The following is an 18,368-nucleotide window of genomic DNA, read 5'->3' as shown; positions in this document are numbered from 1 at the left end:
TAAACGCTTAAATGTGCTTGTTTTATTACATGTTTGCCAGTTTAAACACTAAAAAATGTTAAAAGCCAAAAACAAACAAACAAAAAAAAACTTAATATGTCAATGTAATGATTTTCTTTGTCACTTTAATCATTTATATGAACTAAAACACTAAATATTTGCTGCTCGGAGCTTTATAAATGCTTAAATGTGCTTGTTTTATTACATGTTTGCCAGTTTAAACACTAAAAAATGTTAGAAGCCAATAAAAAGCAAGCCAAAACAAAAAGAAAAAAACCTAAATATGTCAATGTAATGATTTTCTTTGTCACTTTAATCAGTTATATGAACTAAAAACACCAAATATTTGCTGCTCGGAGCTTTATAAATGCTTAAATGTGCTTGTTTTATTACGTGTTTGCCAGTTTAAACACTAAAAAATGTTAAAAGCCAAAAAAACAACAACTTAATATGTCAATGTAATGATTTTCTTTGTCACTTTAATCATTTATATTAACTAAAACACCAAATATTTGCTGCTCGGAGCTTTATAAATGCTTAAATGTGCTTGTTTTATTACATGTTTGCCAGTTTAAACACTAAAAAATGTTAGAAGCCAAAAAAAAGCAAGCCAAAACAAAAAGAAAAAAACCTAAATATGTCAATGTAATGATTTTCTTTGTCACTTTAATCATTTATATTAACTAAAAACACCAAATATTTGCTGCTCGGAGCTTTACAAATGCTTAAATGTGCTTGTTTTATTACATGTTTGCCAGTTTAAACACTAAAAAATGTTAGAAGCCAAAAAAAAGCAAGCCAAAACAAAAAGAAAAAAACCTAAATATGTCAATGTAATGATTTTCTTTGTCACTTTAATCATTTATATGAACTAAAAACACCAAATATTTGCTGCTCGGAGCTTTATAAATGCTTAAATGTGCTTGTTTTATTACATAAAACACTAAAAAATGTTAAATTTGTGCATTGAAGACTACAGAAACTTGCATGATTGTAGTTAACACGAACTTATTTGCATCCTTTATGGTAATGATGAGAACAGCTGCTGGTCTTAAAACCAGAAAATCCTCCTCACCTCCTCCTCCTGCAGCAGGAGCAGCCCTCCTCCATCTCTGCAGGGGAAAGATGTCAGGACACCGGGTAATAACAACCAACAACTTGCTTGTTGTCTCTCATGCATGTTCTTACATTATTTAACCACCGTTATGTCGATGATAGGAGTTTAACCCAGGAACCAGATGCATGTCGCCACATCTCTCCTGCAGCACGCCGGCGCACGGAGCGCTCTCATTGGCCGCGTCGGGAACGTTAAAAGGGGCGTGAAGTTTTTTCAGCTCCGGCTCATCTGGTTCATTCTTGTGGCGGCGTCTCCCTGCAGAGAAAGAGAAAAAGAAAGAAAGAGACACAAATCACAGAGGGAATTGTTTTTATTTTATTTATTATTTCGGCGCTGGTTTGCTTGTGGGAGCGTGTGTGTGTGAGAGAGGAAGCCGCGGACCGATGCACAGGAGCCGGGTAGTGAGCCTGGTGACCCCCGGTGCTCGTGTAGCTTAGTTAGCCTGTTTGGAGGAGGGGTGTGGAGCTAAGGTGAGCTAAAGCTAAGCAGATAAACGCTTAAGTCGTTATTTTAAACGTTCAACTTCAGCCTCACGTTCATTTTGAACTTTTTAAATAAATATAAAGCCGCTCGGTTTCTGGAGGAAGGAAGGAGGCTTTGCCGCGCTAACATGCAGCGGTAGTTCGGGCTGAGTTAGCGCCGCTTTCGAGTCGTCGCCCTCGGCTGCCCTCGCTCCAGCACACCGCGGTCTGTTTCTGTAACATTGTGCGGTAATGTTAATGTTAAAGAAAGGCACACTGACCTAGTGTTTGTGTGAACATGAAGAATAACAGAGCTGGTGTCCAGCAATAAGTTGCTCGGGGCCTTGCAGGTTGCTGGTCCACACACACACACACACACGTTAGCTTTAGTTTGGCTGTGTGGCCTGTTGTGTTTGTGTGTCTGCATGTGTGTGTGTGCAAACTTTGCCAGAGCAACTATGTAACATCACACTGAGTGAGTCTTTGCTTTGGCCGTGTTTAAAGTTGGATGATTTGTGGCGATAAAGTTGAGCAACATGAACAATTCAGGAGTGTTGCCCCAAGAAAAGATGGAGCTGGATCTGGAAATCCCATCTTCATTAGTGCAGAGCGATGGTGGACACTTAAGGAGATCCAACAGTGCACCCATGATAAATGGATTAAGGTTATATACTTATAATAATAATGCACGGTGTAATTTAATGTTTAATTGTGCAGATGCATGACACGGTTGCTCTCGTTGCAGCGATAACTCCCAAGTTTTCCAGAGGGAAGTCCTGCGCAGCCGGAGAAACAGCACTACAGTTGTCAACAGGCCCAACATGGTATGAAACTTTTTACAAAAACACACATTTACATTCTCGTTGTCTATTTTATATCATGCATTATCTTCTGTTCGCAGGTCCCTTCGTCGCCCATCCGCGTCCCCAGCACCAGACTTCATCAGATAAAACAAGTAAGAAAAGGCGGCGGTGGCGGCGGCGATGTGTTTGAACTCATTAAAAAGGAGCATGTCAGACCGCCGTCTCCCTCTCAAGCCATAGGGAGTGACGGTGTCTATGAAAACATGCCAGAGTAACACGTCTTGGAGTTCACAGGGCCATCGATCTTTTAGATTTGATCACTTGGTAGTATCAGACTCCAACAGAGGGGGAAAAATGACTGCTCTGGTGTCGTCTACCGGCTGATTTTAAGAGAGATTTGTGAGATGTCGTTCAGAAATGTGAATTTTTCTAACACTTTACCTTCTTGTGTGCTTCCTGCAGGAAGAAGGAGTCGACGTGATGAACAGAGAGACAGCTCACGAGCGGTAAGCCGACGAGCAGGATGAAGAGATTCACTTTAATTATCACTTTGTCGTTGGCTAATCGGTGTCGATTTTATTTTTTTATAAACACAGGGAAGTTCAAGCCGCCATGCAGATGAGCCAGTCGTGGGAAGAAAGCCTCAGCCTGGTAAAGACTCACTCTTGTGTTACAGTTTGTCCAGCCCCCATCGGTGGTGGTGGTGGTGTTGATATGTTTTTGTCTCTGCATCCTTGAAAGCCGGCTCTCCCGTTGCATGTTTTGGCCCTGGGCCATGTTTTGGCCCTGGGCCGGTGTTGGCCTCTCGATTTTCTGTAGAGAGGACAAGTACAAACATGCTAGATTGACATTTTTGGGGAGTTAACAGGGCCACCAGTCTCTCGAGGTCAGACTGAGTTGGTAGTATAAAACTCCCACATTTATTCCCCCTCTTACATAGTGCTGTGTAGACGCAAGGTAAGATGAAAACGGCCACTTTTTAATGACGTGCTAAATGTTTCCTTTTAGAGTGACAACGATCAGGAGAAGTCGGCGTCTTCGTCTCCGAAGCGAATCGACTTTGTGCCCGTGTCGCCCGCCCCGTCCCCGACCAGAGGGATCGGAAAAAAGGTACGTCTGACCTCAGTGTGTGTGTGTTTACATGGACATAACCTGATTATACTGTGAGTAAGCAGACGACGGCAGCAATTAAATCATTTTCATGGTTTTGCGGTAACCTGATTTTCTTAACCAGCAGTCAGGTTAATGGATGGAAGTCTGTGTGGCAGCATGCAGGACGTCATTTATTAGCAACAGACCAAAACTCTTCATCACAAGCTACGTTCTTTCGTATCTTTGACCTCATTCCCATCTCGTCTGTGTCTCCCGTTTCACTTCTCTCTTGCGAGCAGCAGTGTTTCTCTCCTTCACTACAAATCCTCGTGAGCAGCAACGGCCTAACGCCCAGCCCGATACCGAGCCCGACACGACGCTTCAGGTGAGCAGAGTCTTTAAATAATAACTGACCTCAATGTTAATCCACTCCTTTTCCACACACACACGTCTATTTGATTAAGGCTAATTCCTCCCAGGTGGCACAAAATGAGTTGTCAGTCTTAGTAATAAAAAAAAAAAACAGCTTCTGTTCACTTTAATCTTTTTAGATATGTCTGAGTAAACTGAGTAATCATTTTATCCGTGTAACAGCCTCCGATTGTGGCTGCGTTTCAAAATAAACTGTGTTTTCTGTGCTCTTCAGCCGACGGAGTCAAAGCCCGATCAATTGCATCAGAGCGAGCATACTGGGCCCAATGAAACGCAAAGGTGAGATACACGACATGCCTGAAAATCTAACTTTATTCTAATGTCTGTGTCTACCACAAGACAACGAGGGAAATGTCGACTGTATAATATGAAAGGGTAAATAAAGACATTTTAAAATCTATATTTTAGTAACATTGTTGCAGATTTTGGACCTCATTTGTCTTGAGTCTTCTTACTGATACTTGTGGTTGCTGCAGAAGGACTCAGATATTATATTTCTTAGTATGTGGACTCTAATGTTTCACTTGCTTCTTTTGGTCAGATTCAAAGTGTAACTCTTAAATTTAACAATATGCAACTAGGGATGGGAATTGATAAGATTTTTTACGATTCCATTATCGATTCTGCTTTTCGATTCTTTATAAAAAAAAAAGAACAAACAGTTTGATCAGCATCAACTTTGTTCAGTTAGAAGTATCACGACCTTACAAAACCAACAGCGAGGTCAAAAGAGGCCCACACCCTAGATAATAGTAACAATGTGTAACTGTGACAAATACACAAGAATGTGTAACATTTTTCTAATAGAAATTAAAATTTACCTTCCTTCCGTAGTAACCGCAGAGGTGATCATAGCCTGGCTGCTGCCGCTGCTGCTAGGTTGAGATTCATCTCCAGTCCGAAGCGTGTCGAAAACACAACATTCATTTAAAAATATTGCATGTTTTGTTCACAAATGTTTCTGCATGTTCGTCGTGTTCCCTCCCGACGCTGTTATCTCCACTTTGCAATGATTGCAAGTTGCCCTGTTGCCGTTTTTTTTTTTTTGTAAAATGCAGCCAAACTTTGGAGCGTTTGAGCCGAGTGGGTGACATTGTTTACTACTCATTGCACTGCACGTGCCAAACTTGCATAAGTTACGTGGCGTAATCAGTCGCGTTTGCTGGAATCGAGCGTGCATAACTTCTTGTGGAAGTTACGTGACGTAATTTGCGCTTTCTGGAACTGATAAGATAATCGTTGGATAAACTGCCAAACGATTCCTTGGAATTGAAACACAAGGAACCGGTTCTCGATTCCCATCCCTACATGCAACTGCCTTGTCCCTAAACTAATACGATTTGTATTTTCCATGATCAGCTTGTTGCAATAACACTCGTTTGCACCCAACCATACCAAAACAGACTGTGTGCGTGTTGAGGAGTGTTTCTAAATGTCAGGGTTTCTTTCCTTTACAGGTGAGATGGAGACAGAGAGTCAGCCTAAGAGGCTTTTCCAGGGTACCACCACCATGCTGTCCTCTGACGTCTCCAACCTGTCTGATCTCAGTTCCTGGTGAGACTTGTTAAATGTTTAACAACTGGACCCCTGCGCTGTTTTAGAGAAGTAACGGACGAGCATGCCGTGACCTGTTAAGAGTTTGTTAAATTTCAGGCAGTGACTCAAACTGAGATGTATTACAGCTACATACTGAGGATCCTGTTACTGTTGACCGATTTTTAAATGTTAGTTTCACTAAGTAAAAGTTCAGACAGAATCTGGCGCTGTGGTTAAATTGCAGGTTTTACCGTTCATTTGAGTGGCGGTAGTGCGTTTTGGCTGCAGCGTTGCAGGCCGCAGGGGCATCCACCGGAAAAATGCAGTGACCTGCGGCGGAGAAGTTGAGCCGGTTCCAACTTTTAGACAAATGCAGCCCGATGTCACACTGGTCAAACCTCCACAATCAGCCTGAAATGTCTCTGAAACTAAAGACTATCCGGGTTGATTCATAGACGTATACACTACCTGTGTGTGTGTGTTTCTGTCTTTGTTTATTTCATGAACCGGCTAAATCTGACTCACAATTTATGCTGCAAAATGGAGACAGAAAGAAGCTTAATTCGGTTTGAGAGAGGGCGACATAGACCGTGAATGAGAGTGAGGGAGCGCCGATATCAAACGCTGGTTAATCAGATAAACAAAAAGTTATTTCCTGATTGTTTCACAGCGGTTACGTTCAGCACAGATAGACACACACCGCTGCACAACCCTACAGCGATTCAAGTTTCCCCTTTACAGGCAGTCATGGTATGTTTTTAGACAAACAGATGACTTTCAATGTCCAACTGCTGTCCGTACAGAGACTACTCTGTTATGAGTGCTAACACACATACTATTGGCTAGAAACCAGAGTCGTATATGCTGTAGCTCACTCACACTAAGGTGTGTGCAGAAGTACATTTAAATGAAACATTTACAGTCTATTCGACATCACTTTCAAGTGATATTTTCCTTTTTTAAAAAGGAGAAAATGAGACAGTATTATAGCAGATGTTTTCCACACAGCCTGCAGTCTTACCTGAACTCTCTCTCTCTCTTTCAGTCACTCTCCTGAATTGCTCGACGGCAGCCTCAGCAGCGTCGGCTCCTCCAACGACTCGCCAGGCAAGATGGAGGGAGTGTCGCCCTCCTCGTCCAGCAACTCGCCTTTTGCATCCCTCCAGGATTTGTCCCCAAAGTGAGCAAGAGAGCTTAGAGACACTGTTACAAAAAAGGACCCGGAGCCTCTGTCTCTCTCTCTCTCTATCTCTCTGTCCCTCCACCTCACCGTCACCTAGATTTGGTTTAAGTGGAATGTTTGTTTCGGAGCTGTTTTCATGGCTACGTTTTGGAGGATCTAGATATGTTTGAATTAAGGAAAGGAAAAGCCATGGATGTCTGTTTTCTGTGTGTGTGTGTCTGTTTGTGTGTATGTGTGTGTGTAGGAGGTAAGCCTAGTGAAACTAGGACTGACTGAAGACACTGAGCACCAGCTGCTAGTAGAGGATCTTGGATGGTGCTTGGCTCTCGTAGTGATATTGTGTTCATAAGTGGCTATGCTTCAAATCAGTCTTACCAGTTCCCCCTCACTGGATAGAGACACCGAGCACTGGACAAACAAACATTTTAAAAAATGGACTATTGGATGTGTACAATTCCCTGTTCTCGTGCTGGAAAACTTCTGTCCACAGACCTTTGTACGTGTGCAGTCTGCAGATTTTGTAAGAAAAGATTTAACTTATTGTTTTTTTCCTGCTTTTGTTTTGTAATTATGTACATAATAACCTCGTCAAATGTCGTACATAGTTTTATGTTTTGTGGTTGGCTGTGAGGTGAATGCGGGCACAAGTCTTCAACAGCGGAAGTTTTCTTTGTAAAGGAACATGAACTACTTCTGGGGTGCAACGATGGAGGTTTTTCCTTCATGTTCTACCGTAAGAAGTTACAGTCTTGATATTTTTTTACGACGGAGGCTGTGAACTGTGGTGAATTTTCTCAGTTTTCCCTCTCTCTGTCTCTTCCCTCCCCCCCAATGACTTGCTGCATCTTTTTAATTGCCTAGCGTGAGCTATTAATGCACGTAGCGGTTAATTATGGATGAATTAAGACGGCCATAACTGTTGGGCTTTCAACACTAAAAGGTTCCTCTGTATCCTGTGTTCTCGTCAGGATGTTTTTGTAGATAAGCAGAGTATAGATTCAGTTTCTTTTTCTTTTCTGGCAAAAATTTTTTCTTATTTATGGAAAAAAAAACAAAGTTTATTATAAAAATTTGGATGGTGATAGTTTCCTATCTCCAGTTAAAAAAAAAAAAAAAGAACCGCTTGTGTTGTCATTTACACCAAATCAACTGACGGCTGGAACGTGCAGCAAAAAAAAGGAAAAACAAACAAAATGGCACCGTCACATTGTGAGTAAAGAGACTACTGTTTCTGCTGTGGTTACATTTATTAAAAGAGCTTTTTGTTTTTTGCACAGGACACACAATCCTGTAATGTTTCAGCCTGTGTGTGTCAGTCAAACTCTTTCTAAAACATGAAAATACAGTATGTAAAGGTGACGCCTGTACTGTGATCTTCATTCTTTCTTTCTTTTTGCTTTCAACGGTCCACATCGCCTGTGTTTACGTCCGATCCCCTTCATGGGCTCTGTAAGCCTTTAATGTGTTTGTACAAGAGGAAGTGATTGTAAATCATTTTATGGAAGTGTGCCCTTTAATTTAAAACAAAAAAAGCGTGGTTGCAGTTCATTTATTGAATGTTTTTGTTTTTTTTCTCCCCCACCCTTTGTACAAATAAGATAAAGCCGTCAGCTCGCCCTGCTGTCAAGGTGTTCTTCTCCCTCCAAGATGATTTTTTTTTTTTCCTCTGGAGTCATCTTATGAAGTGTTCAGGGCATGCATTTAGCAAATAATCTTATACTATTCTGTATGTCTGTAACAAAAAAGGCTGTAATCTGCCAAGCTGGCTAATACCAACGCCTATGCTTGTGTCTTTTGTGATTGCAATCGTAGTGGACATCAGGACTAAATAAATTATTTCTTTATTACGTGTGTGTAGCTGTTCAATATTCAAATAAATGACCTCATGTCCTTTCCTAAACACTTTTCCTTGACCTCGGTGGAAAACGTCATGAGGTCGAGGAAAGATGTGAAGGAGACTTCATCACGTGACAGCAGGTGTTGTCGATGTGATCTGTGGAACTTCAGATGATGGACTACAAAATGTGCATCTGTTCAGTGTTTTTAATGTAGGATATATGAACGTAGATGACCTGGTGAATGAGTTCCCGATGATTGGCAAAACATGGATGATTAATCAACAGTAATTTCTTGATCTGCAGGACGCTGGACGTCAGAGTTAGAGAAGATTTGACATGATTTATGTTAATTATATGAACTTACTAACATTTTGCAACAACTTGAGAAAGTGTTTCACAACAGCAGAGAACAAACCTGAACACTTTGTGTGTGAATGCAGCTCCACAGTCAACATGTTTGAAGTTATATTCACACTCTCTCTCTCTGCTGCAGTCTGCATCACACTTTTTTAACGTCTGCTTGTGAATGACCTACTAGTGTCGATGTGTTGTCGTAGGTCTTTCCTTTCGTGCATGGACCAGTGTATCCTATGCTAAAAAGGAGGTAAGAAAGGAAGCATTGAAGCTCCTAAGTTAATACTTCTGGGTCATTTCACTCGGTTAGGAATCTCCCTGTGCAGAATAAAGACTATTGGACCGAAGTCCAGTGAAGTGTCATCTCAGAACATTGTTTATGTCTGTGTAACCAAACAGTACAACCTTTTAGCGGTGTTGTTTTCTGTCCTCAAACCCGATAAAGTAACCCCCGAGGGACAGTGTGGGATTATTTTCAAAGGCTTACAGAGGCCTTATTGTCATGTTACGTGCTCCACATCCCGCTGACCCGACACCTGATTTGATCTGCGAACATTAAACCAGACAAGCTGTATTTAAGACTTTATTAAACTTTTTGATGAAGCATCGATATAGTACGGCAAACAAAACCACTGTCTTTGAAAAGAAGATCTCTCCATTGGTGACATGAAAAAGTATCTTACTGCTGGAAAAAAAAAATTAAAAACATATTCAGACACATGCGAATAAACTGCATTTAGTCCTCTGAGTCTACACTAAAAACATCAATATAATGGTTACAGGTGAATACCATAACATTTTAATGGCTTTTTATATACACGTATCATGTTTGCACGTCCTTCACACTCAAGTTAACCACATTCTGTTACGTAATGGCAATAAAAATACAGACGGGGAATATGAGACCAGACAGCACTTTGAATGACCTCATGTGTCTTCACGGGCCGTGACCAGGGACAGCTCCTCTCACGCCACCTTTGACCTACACACTGGAGGACTCCAGAGTTCAGCATTGTGTCATTAACACAAACATGTGGATTTGAAAACAAGGATACTAAAAAGGGTATTTATCAGGGAGTGAGGGGGTGATTTGAATAAATACCCCCTGTCCCCCCTCTGCTGTCAGCTGTACTCATTGAAGCGTAGTAGTGGCTCCGGTGTGAGAATGCTCGCTCCGTCGTGTGATCAATCCTCTCTGCTCGCAGGACTTCATGTGCGTAGAATGACCATCGTAAGAAGACCTGCAACAAACACAGAGCGGCTATATGAGATCAGAAACATCGGCAGGTTAAGTTCACACTTCTCGTTCTGCGATTCACGTTTCACTTACCGAGAACATAAGCAGCTACAAGTTTCTTGTTAACACTTAAGTGGAGGTAGACAGGCACGGTTGATTCTTGCTCCCCCATCGTCGGGAGCATCAGGGCGGCCATACACACCAGCCCAAGCAGCACTGTCAGCAGACTCGGGCCTCCAGCAACAGGACGGCTTTCTGTAACTCACACACATGGATAAACTTGAAGCGGGCGCATTGATCAGAGTAGATGAGGATGTGAACAAATCCACACGAAAAGACGATTACTACCAACAGATGCACCCTGACCCATTATAACAGATTTATGTCCTAGGGGACTGTAATGATTCATGAATATGTGTAAAAAGGGCTTACAACTGCAGTTTTTTAAAATCAAACATTACTCAAGCAGGAGTAAATTGTGCATTTGTCGCGGGCTATAGTGCTTTAATGAGTATTTACTGCAGCAAGATGTTGTATGAGGACAAAAGTTTTAATAGTTTTCGAGCAACAACGCAGGAGGCAGAGAGAAACAATATATTCCAGGCTTTGTAAACACGGACTAAACTTCAGATCGGTTCCAATTCACGGTTGATTTGCTCTTTTCCTGCTGACTTGCAGGATAAATCTAAAAATCACCAGACTTTCATTATTTTTTTTACAAACAAATGTTGCTTGCATTAAAGAAGAAAGAGCTCAAAGAACGTTAGAGCTAAACAACCAAACATTCAGGCAGGGTTAACGGCCACAAAGCTGATGAAGTGTGCGCTCAGAATATCGAAACATTTCTGCACGTGTTGATACAAGTTGTTACGGCCGCCGCCGTCTCGTCCCCGGTTTATATCTGTGTGTAGTGTCTCACTATGAAAATACAGGTGTGCTGTTGCCGTTCCGGGTCGGCCCCAACTGGAGGAGGCGGGGTCACCATCGGCACACGTCCGTGAGTCGTGCAGGGCCGAGATTGGCGCGGCATCCAATCAGAACGCCCACTAATCAGCATCACAGGCATTTAAACCGCAGCCGCCAGAGAATCCGGGCGGCTTGTGTTCACTGTGTGCTGTGAGCTCCCCTCGTCTGATGGTACCTGAATCTTGTTTGGAAATTGTGGAGGTTGGTGGGGAGCATTGTTGGGACTGGGCTAGGATTGGTTTTGTAGACTGCACTGATTGCACGAGATTGGCTTTTGTTAGATCCACTAGTTTAGGGGTGCTGTTTCTGATGTTTTTTATTATAAAAGTAGTTTAGACAGTGAGGTTTTTGTCTCTCGTTTGGTTTAACTTGTTTAAGAATAGTATAGACTCTGTTTGGAGTTCTCTTTTTGTTATACTTTTTTTTTTTTTTAAGATTATTTTTTGGCCTTTTATGCCTTTAATGATAGGACAGCTGAAGATAGACAGGAAGCAGAGAGAGGGGGAGTGACACGCAGTAAATGGCCGTCCGATGTGGGATTCGAACCGGGGCCAGCTGCAGCGAGGACTATAGCCTCCACACACGGGGCGGCTGCTTAACCCACTACGCCACTGACAGCCTCCTTTGAACTGTTCATATAATAAAACTCCTTTGGCTATGAACCTTAACATCTGGTTTTTATGTCACTTCTTCATACCCTTATATCTGGACGTAACACAAGTGAACAGTGAAGACTCCACCGCTTTAGTATTGTAGATGTATCGTTGATGCCTGATGATGATTACCAGTTTTATTTCTGTTTAGTTTGTCTCAGAAAGTTTAAAGTCTATAAAATTATGTTTTGTTTTATGATAGACAGGAAGCAGGATAACATGACATCATGAAAGAAGACACATACACTAGTACACACCTTCAATCTGTACATTATTATGTGACTGTTCTCATACTAAGCTTTTATATCCTAGAGCACATGCGGATATAATGTACCATTGATCTGTAAACGCTGAGTTTGTGTTCATTTGGCTCCATCTAGTGGCGACACCACACAACAAGGCTTTTCGTCCTACCTGTCTGAAACGCAGTCTGCTCAAAGAACTCGCTGTCCGCGAACTGCTCTCTGAGTCTGCGCTCCTCATCTTGCGGTCGGGGGCTGGGCGGCTCCTGTGAGGCCGAGGCCCGGAGCGTGGCCGTCACCTCTTTGCGACCCAGAGCTTTCCGTTGACTCTGCTCCGACACCTGCAGTCGAAACTTGTCGTACACTCCGAAATGGCAAGCCCGCACATCCCGGTGTCTGATTACTCTGTGTGAACAGTATATGAGCAAACACGTGACTCAAAAACTGTCCGACGACCCTTTAAGTTGAGCAGAATAGGGAATGCACAGCTCAAACATAAACTCACATGTCAACACAACACTGTGGCTTGACCGCTCCGGTGGCATCAACCACCGTGTATTTGTTTGGCGCTGTGCACAGCACTGATGAACAGAAGAAAAAAACATTTATCAGGATTATAGAACAAACATAACACGGCATGAACTGTGTTCAACTCTGCCAACTGACCTTTAAACTTGAGGGCGAACTCATAGGGGTTGTAGAGGGTGAGCACCTGCTTGTGAGACGTCTGATCATCGGCGTAGAACACGAGCTCAGTGGGGAACACGAACACGGGAAGGCTTCCTTCCACCAGCTCAGGCTGTCGATGCTGCTGCTGCTGCATTGGCTCCAGCTGAGCTCTTCACCTTCCCCCGTCCGCGGTCTGCCTGGGCCCCCCACCACCCCTTCACTCTCTAACTATCGAGCTGCGTGAAGTCCCTTCAGGTGGAAATGGCACTTTGGAGTCTCATCGCCTCAGGGTCATGTCGTCATACTGTGAAAAGACACAGGCGATGAATAATAAAGTATGTTTATTACTTGTTTTTTCATTTGTATGCCAAGCAGCTGTTCCTTCTAGTTACTTTAAACCTTAATATTTGTATAGCAGTATATAAATGAACTTTAAAGGTTTCACCCACAGCCCAGCTGATGCAGGATTTTCAAGGCCAAGACCAATATCAATACATGAGAGCTTAAAAAATCTATAAACTCCATCAACAGTATATTATCGTAGCCTATATCAGGTAGACGTTGTTTCTACACCATCTCAGTGCTAAAGTTTCTTGTAATTTATCACCTGGCCTCCATATTGATACTCATATTGATACCTGCAAGATGTTGGCTGATAATACGGGCGACACGGTGGTGCAGTGGTGAGCGCTCACAACAGTGTCTGTACAAAGACGTTGAATAGTTTAAATTGGTGACTCTAAATTGCCCATAGGCGTCTCTACGTGCCCTGTGATGCTTCTTCCCGAGAGTTTTTCTGCTTTCTCGTCTCGCAGGTTCTCGTGGATCGTGGCTACACATGTGGACATCCACCACATATAATATTTTTAGGATTATTATCATTATTACTACTTTTAGTCCATTAAAGTTTATAGTTATCACTGTTTTATAGCATCTCTGTCTCTCTCTGATTATCTGCATGAACCCTATTATTTCATAGATAGATTACTTTATTCATCCTGAGGGGAATTCTTGCGTCGCAGCAGCTATTACGAAAACACAAAACAGACACACGATATGTGCGGAAAGCACGGGGATAGTTTCACGTCAAAGCGGCTACAGTGAAGACGGTCTATTGAATCGATGAACTGGCGTGAGTGTACCGCGCCTCTCGCCTCGAGTCAGCTGGGATCGGCTGCAGCCTCACCGTGACCCTGATGAGGGTAAACAGAAAATGGATGGATGATATATCAGTCCAGCGATGACTTTTATCCCCTTTACACAGTCTAATTTAATTCCATATAGTTGTTAGCTCTATAAAACATTTCTATTTTTCACTTTTTATATAGTTTTCTATTTGGTGGAGTGATGCTGAGCAGCCATGTGGCAGTTCGAGGACTGATACCTTGCTCAAGGGCACTCTATACTCAAAACTTTGATGGACTTGAACTGGCCACTCTCACACCAAATCAAACATTATTGTAATAATAATAATAATAAATATAATAATATAGATCTGATTTGAACGTATATTTACTGTGTATTTGTAGTTTTATTTCATATTTTTATAAAACTTGTTTCTATTTCTACGGTTACTTTCTACTTTTATACAGTTTTCTGTTTGTATAGACGTTTACACAGTTATATATTTATTCTCTATGCAAATGTTTAACTCCTCTGCACATTTTAAATTCCTCTGTACATATTTAAATCCTATACAAATGTTTAATTTTCGCTACAAATGCTTAATCTCTGTGTACATATTTAAATTTAGATCTATCTCAGGTTCATTTTAACCTATGGCTAGAGTGTTCCACACCTGGGAGTGTTTCTTTTCTTTTTGGGGGATGCTGTTCTCCCTCGTTGTTCCTTCCTCCACAGGTGGAAGCAGAGCTGAGTTAACCCTTTTTTGTTTTAACCCTGTCCATGATGGCAGAGTTTTCTTGTTTTAGTTTGTTATGTTAGTTTGAGTTGGAGACCTTCGGTTCCAGTTTTTCCCTCGTTAGTAGGGAAGTGCACACACAGCGTGGCCGCCCTTTGTTTCCCTCTCTTGTTTCTTTTGGCCTGGGTCTCCATCACTTTTTGGTTTATTACTTTATGGGTTAAATGTTTTTCATTGTTTTCTTCTCTTCCCTAGTGGCATCTTATTAATAAATGTAACTTTTATATTTTTTTTGTTTGGCCAACCTTGAAACTTTTGTGTGGCGTCCTTTTTATATGTTATGGTCTCATTGAGGCAGCATCAAGATTAAATATTATATTATATATTTAATTTTATGGGGCCATAACACTACTGTGCTGTAGGCTGGTTTCTAATGTAAGTTTATGTATGTTAAATGTATGTTTAATGCATGTTTATGTGTGTTTAATGTATGTTTATGTATGTTTAAATGTATGTTTGCATTCTGCTACTGGATACTTGAGTAGTATTAGTATTTATGATTTTAAACCACTTACAGAAATACACGTGGCAGTTACACTTCTGTATATAAAAACACTGTTTGACAAACTCTTTCATAATTAGACATGACTCTTCAAAACCATGTCAGATGTCTCACATGTATCTTTATTTCATTTTATTTTAAACATGATGGGATGGATGCTTGATTGAATTAAAAGGCAGAGCAGGTTTAAAATCAATTTTAAATCATCTTAACGAGTTTAAACATCCGCAAACCGCACGAGGTGAACTCCATGTGGTCGGTCACGTGCGTCTGTCTGCGTGTGTTTACATGGTTACGGCAGAGCTCGAGGACAGAGGAGGGCTCGTGGCGTTGCGACACTTTTTGTTCTCACGCGTACACCTAAAATTATAATATTTTTATCATTATATATGTTTTATTTATATGTATTCAAGTGTTATTGTTAGATATCCAGCTGTCTGGATATCTTTATATTTAGATTGTGTTAGGCACAAATACGTCAGCTGCTTTAAAGGTGTAATAGTTGGTAAAGGAGATTTAGGTTAATTAATGATGATGCTGATCATGTCTGATCGATACATTTTGAATTTCTCGCTGTAATAATAACAACACGTCGTTAACGCTCGGCTAGCAGATGTTAGCCTCGATCCAAACGCAGTGTCATCATAAAACACAGACACAGACACAGACACGGAGCTGCTTCACGTCGAGGAAAAGCTGAACGTGAGACTGTACCTTGTTGTCAGCACTCGGGTTAGTGTAATCTTAGCGCTGTGACCGGGTTTGTGCCCTCGATCCACCCTGTTGTTGTTGTTTCTGCTGCTCAGCCTTTGTCAATAATACTCTGCAGTGCATGCCGGAATGGCGGAGGGCTGGTGGTGTGTCGTCTGTGAACGAGTCGGTTCAAAGAACCGGCTCTTTGAACCGACTCTTTTTTTTTTAGGTGCAATGTACAAATATGAAGCAGTTTAAAATGAGTTACAATAAGTTGTTTTTAGGAGGTACAGTGATGAGGTTATTGTCTCCTTTGTTTTGTTTTTGTTATAAAGTGCATAAGTCAACTTTATTGTCAATGCTGCTATATGTACAGGACCAGTGATGCGCGGGTTGATCCAAATTGAGTGGGTGCCCGCGGGTTACGAGTCACCAAACAATATTTTTAATGATATTCGGGTCGTGGTTGGTCGGGTCATTTGAAATAAAGATGCTGAGTAAAGTTTTGTAATTTATGTAGTAGTCAAATTTTTTTGTGAAATACACAGACTTTATTGGCTGAATTACTGGCACAAAGATGCCACGAGCTCTACAGGAGGTAGAGAAAGTATAGACTACTTTTTTAAAATGCGGGTCAGGAAGCGGGTTGGATACAATATTTCACAATTATTTGCTGCGGTCTGAATTCAGGCGGGTTAGTTTAAAACGTCGGTCGGTGCAGGTCGATCAAACATGGACCCGCGCATCACTGTACAGGACATACAGAGAATTGAAATTCTGTTTCCCGCTTATCCCGGTGCAAACAGCACTAAACATGAAATATAAAATATAAAATACAAGTGAAGATGTAAAAATATAAAATAAAAATATAGATATAAAATTATATACAAGCTAAAAGACATCTGAGAATAGAAAAGACAGTGCCAAGTCTGGAGATATAAATAGTATAAATATGGCAATACTGGAATTGAAATGAACAGAATTATCAGTATAGGCTCTAGAATAACTTGCCCTGGCACATCTGATCTGCCCGGATCATTTGAGGTTTTTAAATCTTCCCTAAAAACACACTTTTTCTCCCTGGCTTTTAACCAAGTTTAAGTATCTTAGTGTTTATCTTAACCTTTTGTAATTATGGCATTATATGTATTATATGTATATTATATGTATTAACCTGTACAGCACTTTGGTCAACCTCAGTTGTTTTTAAATGTGCTTTATAAATAAAGTTTGAGTTGAGTTGAGTTAAGTTGAGTCCACAAACAACCTTCACAGACACATGAGAACTGTGTTTTATAGGAGTTTCTATCTGATTTGTGTAGCACAGTGGTTCTACAAGTAAGTTAGTGTATTCATTGGATGTATTCAGAGAGTTACAAGGGTGTAAAAAAGGCAATTAAAACAACTGGCTACAGCAATTTATTGATATTAGAAAATGTAATTTTTACTTTTGAATACTTTAGTACAAAGGATGTATTGAATATGTATATGTTCTATGTGTACGCATACAGATAATTAGTCAAAATAGTGCTAAATTTGGCTGAATTATGAAGGGTATATAAGTGGTGAAATGAAGAGCCGTTTGGGAGCCAACAGAACGGAGTCAAATGATCTGACTCCCTAAAAAGAACCGAACTTCCCATCACTACGGAGGGCGAATGATGAGTACGTGCAGGACGTCAACAAAGCGGACGTAGAAAGATGTTTTTCTATGCAAGGAGGATGTGAAGTGACTCCATCACGCTCCTCGTGCAAATAGGATGATTATATCTGCGGATTATTTATAAATATTAACTGTACTGAACTGATTAAGCCTGACGTTTATAGCGGGAACACAAAATGGAGCTCACACATAGCTACTTTACATGATGATTAGATTGAAGTGCATTGATTTTTGAAGTGTTTCACCACCATGATCACGCCTGATTATCATTGTTTACCAGCCTATCTCATATTGCACACAGCTACAACGATCAAAAACTTAAATATACATTGAAATGTTCATGTTATACTTGATTTTTTCAGTCAAAACAGACATTTATCGTCCATCTAACCTGTTTTTAGAGGTGGTGCAACTGTAAATAGTTTTGTTATGCAACATCTAAAGTGTGACATAAGCAGAAAAACCTGTCAATGAGAGATGAGGCCTTTATCCTGCTACAGGTAGGCATCATAGGCTACCATGACTTTCCACTGACCTTTAAATCTATCAGGTATTTTTGTCTAATCTAGTTTAATACGACTCAGATTTTATAATTAATATTAGTTTGCGATTAAGTGTTTAATTTATGGTAGTGTGCTTGATAGTGTTAAAAGGTCATAACAAAACAAACAACGATGCTGCTTTCAAGTGCTGTCGGATTTATTAGGATTATGAAAGCACATGCAGAACAGAGGGTACTTTTTATGTTTTCTAAAAGTTTGATGGTGAAAGTGACGTTTCCACTGTCATATTTCCAATTTCTTGATTCTACCACTGCATTGCACAAAACACATATTTACCTGAAGTATGACACTTTCTGGTTACTTGGTTAGGCCATGTAAGCTGCATGTGTTATTGTTATGTTGTGTTTCAAAGTCAGAAGGACAGACATTTATTGTACAGCCAACCTTTTTTAGATAGCAAATGGAAAATAACTGTAAATAGTTTTGTTATACAACATCTAAAG

At 40.8% G+C, this 18,368-nt stretch overlaps 2 protein-coding genes and 1 non-coding gene across 3 annotated transcripts; 2 read left to right on the top strand and 1 right to left on the bottom strand.

Annotated features, from left to right (window-relative positions):
- Window positions 1-1,194: 1,194 nt before the first annotated feature.
- Window positions 1,195-8,471, top strand: pabir2 (PABIR family member 2). The gene is made up of 11 exons (XM_027284899.1): window positions 1,195-1,587; window positions 2,083-2,242; window positions 2,324-2,402; window positions 2,480-2,533; window positions 2,844-2,887; window positions 2,978-3,032; window positions 3,390-3,491; window positions 3,773-3,858; window positions 4,120-4,184; window positions 5,363-5,459; window positions 6,487-8,471. Exons 2-11 carry the CDS (start codon window positions 2,115-2,117, stop codon window positions 6,623-6,625), a joined length of 849 nt encoding a protein of 282 aa, XP_027140700.1. The 5' UTR covers window positions 1,195-1,587; window positions 2,083-2,114; the 3' UTR covers window positions 6,626-8,471.
- On the top strand, window positions 3,135-3,303 carry LOC113747383 (small nucleolar RNA U109). Its single transcript, XR_003463616.1, has one exon. It is a non-coding gene; the product is annotated as a small nucleolar RNA U109 (small nucleolar RNA).
- Window positions 8,472-9,386: 915 nt separating the features above from the next.
- Window positions 9,387-15,882, bottom strand: mospd1 (motile sperm domain containing 1). The gene is made up of 6 exons (XM_010732885.3): window positions 15,721-15,882; window positions 12,581-12,887; window positions 12,420-12,495; window positions 12,087-12,319; window positions 10,147-10,308; window positions 9,387-10,057 (listed from the first exon to the last, which is right to left on the bottom strand). Exons 2-6 carry the CDS (start codon window positions 12,735-12,737, stop codon window positions 10,026-10,028), a joined length of 660 nt encoding a protein of 219 aa, XP_010731187.1. The 5' UTR covers window positions 12,738-12,887; window positions 15,721-15,882; the 3' UTR covers window positions 9,387-10,025.
- Window positions 15,883-18,368: the final 2,486 nt, after the last annotated feature.

Source organism: Larimichthys crocea, chromosome I (assembly GCF_000972845.2).
Source record: "Larimichthys crocea isolate SSNF chromosome I, L_crocea_2.0, whole genome shotgun sequence".
Lineage (NCBI taxonomy): Eukaryota > Metazoa > Chordata > Actinopteri > Sciaenidae > Larimichthys > Larimichthys crocea.
The sequence above is the reverse complement of the archived record's forward strand: the minus strand, read 5'-3'. Positions and strand labels throughout refer to the sequence as shown.